Raw genomic sequence first — 7,555 nt, forward strand, 5'->3', positions numbered from 1 at the left:
AGTACAGCAGGTTTCCACTCGATTTTGAACATCTAGATAGATCTAGTCTTTCTCAACTTTGCAAAACTAACCGAGCTTGGTCAGGTCACATAGAGATTTGATATTCACCCAAAAATGAATTGATTAATTTACATTAGTGGTGAAGAACTGTTTTTAAAAAAACTGGATTAAAGGATTTAGTCTTTGAGATTAACTTCTGTAATTTTCGTACACTGATGAGCCGCTCACTGAGGGATATCTGTCGTATGTTAAAGTGTTAAATTATCATCTCAGTGACACTGTTATGTCTTTTATAAACTCCTGAGTGGAGTTGATTATTTTGAAGGTACAGATGTGAAATTGCGAAAAACCTGTTATGTTCAAATAAGAGGAGTCATTTATGTTTTTAAAAATATGACTGAAAAGTTTGTACTATCCTATTGGCAGAGGAACATGAGCAAAAGTCTGTTAACCGGCCACAAGTTTCATAGTTGCAAGAAATGGTTTAATATAGAATTCAGTTTGTCTTAATGTTTTTTAATTTTTTACTTATTTGTGAAAAGGTTACTATCATTGCTGTTATTAATACTGGTGTTTAAAAAAAAAATCTAATAAAAAAAGTATTTCATGAAAATGCAGAGGAGGTGAAAGGAACAGCTACAAATTTCATAATTAATCAAGGTAAGTTATTAGATACATTGATTCTTGATTCTTTACTAACAAAACAATTAACATTTCAAAGCAATCATAGCTGTTTCTTGCAGCAAAGATTTTTCTAACACTCTGCATTTATTAGTTTTATGGATCTTAGAGGACAGGCAGGACACAAATGTAGCTCTCACACACAGACATGTCTAATAATTTGCTGTGTTATAAATGTTCTCACTTCTTGTGTTCAGATGGCTCACGTTGGATCATTTGTGCACTCTGTGCTCCTGGAAAAATAAAGAGTGTGCCGAAATAAGAGGGGAATGTCTCGACGAAATCTCAACACAAGTGGTCACAGAAGATGCGTTTGAAAAGCATGTCAATAGCAGGTGAAAATGTTAATGCATATAGGCTGAACAGTTGTGATCGAATCACTGACAGCACATCTTACTTCCAGCTGGAAACAGTCACACACATTCAATACCACATTCACTGAACCCCTCTATGCTGGATTTGGGGTTTATTGGTTGTTACAAGTTGAAAAATAACTGTAATAAATAACTGACAATGGGCCAATGAATGTTTTATTAGGTTTTGATGATCATACATTCCAGAACACTGTAGCATTTCATGGCTCTACAGTGTGACCATTTGGGTCTCATTTATTTATTTTTCTGTGAATGTTAGTGTAGTAAAACCTATGTTGGTGAACTCTTATCTCAGGGTCAATGACAGTGTCATGTCATTAAAATAATATTGCCCAACAATTTCTCAAAGGTACAGAAGTGAAATTGAGGCAAGAAATTACAGTATCTGGATTGGAAGAAGAGTCATTTATATATTATTGTTTACCTCTTTCAGTGGTAGCCTGTGCCAAATGTGACTCAGCAAAACCTCAAGTTAAGTGTCATTTACATGACACCATTTTCATCTGAAAATGGTAAACTTTATGCGTTTTAACCACTCAGCATAATACAGCGTTTTTTGTCATTTTCATGGATACGTGTGAATGGGGATCATTTTGACAACAATGTCGTCTGTGAAAAGGAAAACTTTTCCGTTTTTAGTATATTGCTGTTGTGTAAATCTTACCTAAGTCTGCATTTATCACACTAATGACCAGATTTACTGAACAGGGAAAAGCGCAATTCCAAAAAAGCGCAGATGGGAGTGGAAGGTTCTGCTTGTGATCTACTGGCGATGCGCAAATAATGACCAACGCAATCCACCAGATAGCGTCTGGGTTTTTTTTCACCAGATAGCGACTTTTTTTGGGCCGTAAATAATAGCACAAACATCAGTAAATTGACGAGCGCAAACCTTAGTAAATCACCTTGCATGATTCATTTAAAAACTCTCCTCCCATAAATTTTGTGTCTGAAAGGTCAAATAACTGTGCCCACACCTTTTCAGCGCTAATTTTTCATCACTACTGGCATTAGTTTTTTAACACCAAAATAGGGTTTGCGTTGGCGTTAAAAAATCTGTTAGTGAATCTGGCCCTATGTAGTTCACAGATGCATGCAAGAAGCCATTATAGATTATCTAGTAGTGCATCATAGACCAAGGAAACTCACAAAAGTAAATTCAGATGGTGTTGTCCTTCGCTATCCATGTCACATTGCAAGACAATGTTTGGAGAGAAGAAAAAAGTTGTTTGTTTTGCATGTGGAAATATGGGACACAAGAAAAGACTGTGTTGCTTTTCACAAAAAAAAAGAAAGTTGGGCTTTCAAGTCAGCAGTTTAGAAAGACAGTTGACTCTTAAGGAAAAAGCCATTTACACCTGACCAGAAGTGTCAACAACATGACTGTAGCTCAGTGACAAGCAGATGCTGATCATTTAGAGGAATTGGTTTTATGATAGTCAGATGTGTTTACTATCAAAGGGGGGTAGTTGTCTAATGATTTAGATAAGGGTTTTGTAAAAACCACCCATTGGCCCAATGACAAGAGTCCAACGGCCTGGGCGAAGGTATAATGCGTTTATGTCTTTTCAGCGCTCCAGTGAGTGCTGAAAAGTTAATTTTTAATTGGACTTAATGTGATAAGTATAATTAATTTATTAGAATTTAGTTTCAATATTACTTTAGCTCTATGCTTAATCTGACTCCAATTTCAAATGATAATCAAATTTAGATCTTGTTTCTTATTAGAAAATAGTCATAATATAAATTATGAATTAATTTAGATCTTTGATTATTCTGAGTATCTCATCATTTCAAATATTAGTTCATTAAGGACCCGGTGTCGCTTTGAGACGTCGCGTCGCGAATGTGCGCTCACGATCACAAACTAGCCAGTCCTGAAATAGTCAGAGGGTGCAGTGCAAAATATTTTACCCTAAGCGGCCGCTCACTGCTGACTCATAACAAAGGTGTCATTTTTTTAATAGTTGCGAGCTTGCAACGTGCTAAGTGAGTGATTGTAAGGTCTCCTTAATGATGTGCCCCATGCTCCATTCATAGTGCCTTCGGTTTGATCTATCCTGGACAGAGATTTGCGGAAACACCAGACTGCACTTTAATCTACTAGTAATAATGATTTCTGAAAAATGCAGAATAAATCAAGATGTAATATTTATTTGTCAGGTAAAATGTATCATGCCAATTACACAAGTGATTAAAAGCCAATTCAGAAATAATAAATACATGACATCAATTACTCAAAGATGACTCTAAAAGTAAGCAATGCATTCCTGACAGAAACACACAGCGGTGTGTGAGTGTTTTCCAATGGGAAAACACTTACACAGCACTGTATGGGGGTTGTTCCTGATTACAGGCTTCCCAAAGACTGCTCTGTCACCTACTCTTAAATACCCAGACCAGAACAAAAGGGTTGTACCAATATTTTTTGTGTTGTTTTGGGTCAATTCATGTACCCCAGTGGGTAGCACCTGGTTTCGGGGGAGAGGGGAGATGTCTTGAAGAGACATCACCCAAAGAGGAGAACAGGTCTCCTAAGTTCTCAATCTTTCTCATACCACCAATGACTGCAATGAAATTAAGACCATTTTTCCAATCGCACTGAGACACTTAAAATGATACCAAACATGAAAAGGAAACACAATAGATTCGCAAGATACATCATATGTGATATATAGACATTCTTAGTGAACTTTTGGTGACTTGACTCAGGGAGGGAGGAAGGAGGAAGGAGGAGGGAGGAGGGAGGAGGGAGGAGGGAGAGGGGGATGCAGAGATAAGGTAGGAGAAAAGTTTGGACAGGACATTGTCCCTGTAATCTTTCTTTGCTATCTTCTGTCCAGGGTGCGTTTTATTGCTTTATGGTGAGTTTTATCTCAGCTTTTGTCTTAGCAGGAAAATCAGTTCTTACAGTTTTGACAATAGTGTTGTTGCTGTTTTGTATTTAAGAATGTGAGTATTCTTGTTTGGGAGAGGGGGAAACCTCTTATTTTAGTTCTAATGTAGTAAATTAATGTAATAAAATCAAATTGATTGCTGTAAGTGACAGATAAACAAAACCGTCATTTCAGTTCTGTAAGTTCACACTTTCACACGCAAGTCTTATTACCTGTGATCATGAGCTTCCTAAATCCACAAACTTTTCACATAGAACCCATCAAAACCATCATATTCATTTTAAAGTAACATTCATGAAAATGTAAACTTCTTTTTGCTTTTCTTTCTGATACTTGGCACCTTAATAAACACCTTGTTTGCTTTGAGAGACGGTGATAAACCAGGATGTGTTTTTTTTTTTTTTAAATTGAACTGTTTGTTCCTCGTTAGACTTTGAATCTTTAGGAAAATGATGTTAATGAATAAAAGTAAGTATGTTAATGGTTATGAGTAATTGCTGTCTTAGATCAATGTTTCCTTCTCAAAATAAAAATGACATGTATAAATTTAATGTACACCTGCAAAAGTCAAGTCCTGATATTTCACCACCAATGACTGATGAACTATTATTAGTTATTAATTACTGATCTAATTGTTTGCTCTCATTGTAACATTTATTTAAAATTATAAAACATATTGCCTCTGAAGCCCTATGGGAATATGAGACATGGCTCTAGATACATTTCCTTAAAAACATATGTTTAAAATCTTGATATTTGTAAATATTTTTTTTTCTGTCTGTCAGAAATACATAATAACATAACAATGCACATTTAATGTCCTTATTTGGGTTTATTTCCTTATAAAGAGCCATAATGAATTACTTATTATTTCTGTATATAAAATAAAAATAAAAATGTCTAATCTGTTTGCATTAACTCTGAGGAGTTTAGAAAGTATTCTTGTATGGGAAAGGGGGACACTTATTTGTTACCTGTAATCCTGAGCTTCCACAAACTTTTCACTCAGAACCCATCAAAACCATCATATTTATTTAAAAATGACATTCAAGAAAATGTAACCTTCTTTTTGCTTTTCTTTCTTATACTTGGCTTATTAATAAACACATTGTTTGCTTTGAGACATGCTTTTTCCTCATTAGACTTTGAATCTTAAGGGAAATTATGTGAATGAATAACAGTAAGTATGTTAATGTTTATGAGTAATTGCTGTCTTTTCCTTCTCAAAATAAAAATAACATGTATAAATTTAATGTACAGCTGAAATGGTCAAGTCCTGATATTTTACCTCCAATGACTGATGAGCGATCAGTTATTAATTACTGATCTAATTGGTTGCTCTCATTGTAAAATATTTACAAAAAATGGCTCTAGATACATTTCCTTAAAAAAATATGTTTAACCTCCTGATATTTGTAAATTACTTTATTCTGTCTGCCAGAAACACATAAAGAACCATAATGAATGGCTCATTATTTCCATAATAGAATAATAATTTTTTGTATGACCTAGTTTTCTAAGAGATTTTGACTTAATCTTGAACCAATATCTAGAGATTTATAGTGGACATTTATGTCATAAAGATGTTATAAAGACACAGGAGGAGTCTGAGAATCTGACAGATATAAAGAGTGTTTGTGTCAGACTGAACAACACAAACGGTGAGTTACTGTTTTATTCTTCATTTACCTCATAGAACATGTGTACAATTTTCAGAAAATAAAATATAAAAATAGACCTAATATGCACTTTTATATTTCTTTTATGTAGATAAAACCTATCTGCTGTGATCTACTGAGGAGAGACTGAGAAGATGGCAGTAAGTTCATCTGCTTCCTTCATTGCGTCCCTGTTACGCTAAACCACTAAATACTTATTTCATATTTGCTTCATTTTCAGTGTGATGTTTATTTATTTCTCTCTGTCATGTTGGTTTTGGGTTTAGGTTCATGCTTAGGTTTTCATGTCTTTTATTTTGAAATGTAGTCATGTTTCCTGTTTGCCATGTGCTTCCCTTGTCTGTGTCATGTTATGATTGGTTGTTCTAGTCATGTGTCCTATGTTCTCATTGGTTAATTGTTCATTGCTTTCAGGTGTGTCTTGCTAAGTCATTAGTCTTTTTGTATAAATAGCCCTCATGTTTCCATTGTCTCTTGTTAAGTATTGTATGTATAACCGCTGTTGGTGAGTCTGCTAGGTTTATAGTCAAGTTTGTTTAGTTCATGTTGTTCAAGTCAGGTCATTGTTTACTTTGTATTTTGTTCATGTTTTGATGTAAATAAACTGCACTTGGGTTCGCACTATGCTCGCCTCAGTGGACTTATGTTACACTCTCTCTCATGTAGATGAAGGTGATTTTGGCGATTCTTCTCCCTGTTGTTCTGGGCCGTGACTGTAAATTCATGCCATTCGACTGTTCTGACATCTACAACTCAGGAGAAAAAGTTAGCGGGATTTACACCATCTATCCAGCAGGAGAAGTTCCTGTCTGGGTTTACTGTCACATGGTCTCAGATGGGAAAGATGAAGACAACGGAGGATGGACGGTATGAATGTGACTTTAGATCATCAAACACACATCAGAACATACATTATGAATCATATATTCTATATAAACCCATCACAGGTGATTCAGAGGAGAATGGCCGGCAGTGTGAATTTCTATCGGCCGTGGAATCAGTACAAGAGAGGATTCGGGAATGTGGAGAGCGAATACTGGCTGGGTAAGATCTCACAGCGTGTGTCCGTTTGTATGGATGATCATGTGTTTGGTTGAACATGTTGTTCATGTGTGTGTGTGAACCGGGCTGGAGAACATGTACCAGCTGACACGTAACAGAAATTACATGCTGAGAGTGGATATGGAGGACTTTGAAGGAAGGAAGGGTTTTGCTCTGTACTCGTCCTTCTCTGTGGATTGTGAATGTGTCGGATATAAACTACAAGTTTCAGGGTTCAAGAATGGAGGAGCAGGTAGGACACTTTCATTCATAGGAGTAAATGTGTACATTATCATGCACTTTCAAATGTTTTGGTAATTTCCAATAAATATTTTTTCATGTCCTCAATTTGGATTCAGATTGTTAATTCAGTTTGTAAATATACTGTATGTCTCATTCTTTAAATGTGGCTTAAATTGGTAAATGTTAAGAAAACTGCACAATAATTTTCTGGAATAATTCAGTTAACAAAGTGAGATGTCTGGCATGTTGCTATGATAACATACATTATCTGGGTAAAAGTGGGAAATCACTTGTTTATTATGAAACATATCTGTGTAAAGGTAGGAATATGTCTCTTTTATATATCATGTTAATCCTCCTAATGATGCTCTTCCTCTCTACAGGCGACTCTTTGACCCACCACAGCAATCACAAGTTCTCCACCTTTGACAAAGATCAAGACCTCCTTAATGTTAACTGTGCCAAAAGGCATCTCGGGGCATTTTGGTACAAAGACTGTCACAGAACAAACCCCAATGGTGTGTATTTATGGGGAGAAGATGGTACTCATTTCGCCATTGGTGTTTCTTGGTACAGCTGGAAAGGGAATGATGATGTTAGTATGAAGTCCTTCAGCATGAAGATCAAAAGTGTATTCTAG

General features: G+C 35.6%; 1 protein-coding gene across 1 annotated transcript in view; it reads left to right on the top strand.

Annotated features, from left to right (window-relative positions):
- The window catches only part of LOC307154780 (microfibril-associated glycoprotein 4-like), a gene marked incomplete at its 3' end in the record, with an annotated part of 64,178 nt that extends 56,623 nt beyond the window's left edge, over positions 1 to 7,555 (top strand). The window contains exons 2-5 of the mRNA XM_079864866.1: positions 6,298 to 6,498; positions 6,579 to 6,692; positions 6,766 to 6,925; positions 7,299 to 7,555. Of these exons, the coding sequence (XP_079720992.1) occupies positions 6,298 to 6,498; positions 6,579 to 6,692; positions 6,766 to 6,925; positions 7,299 to 7,555 (732 nt within the window). The remainder of the gene's footprint in view (positions 1 to 6,297; positions 6,499 to 6,578; positions 6,693 to 6,765; positions 6,926 to 7,298) is intronic.

The sequence above is a fragment of the Squalius cephalus genome (genome assembly GCF_949319135.1).
Source record: "Squalius cephalus genome assembly, chromosome: 2".
Taxonomy (NCBI): domain Eukaryota; kingdom Metazoa; phylum Chordata; class Actinopteri; order Cypriniformes; family Leuciscidae; genus Squalius; species Squalius cephalus.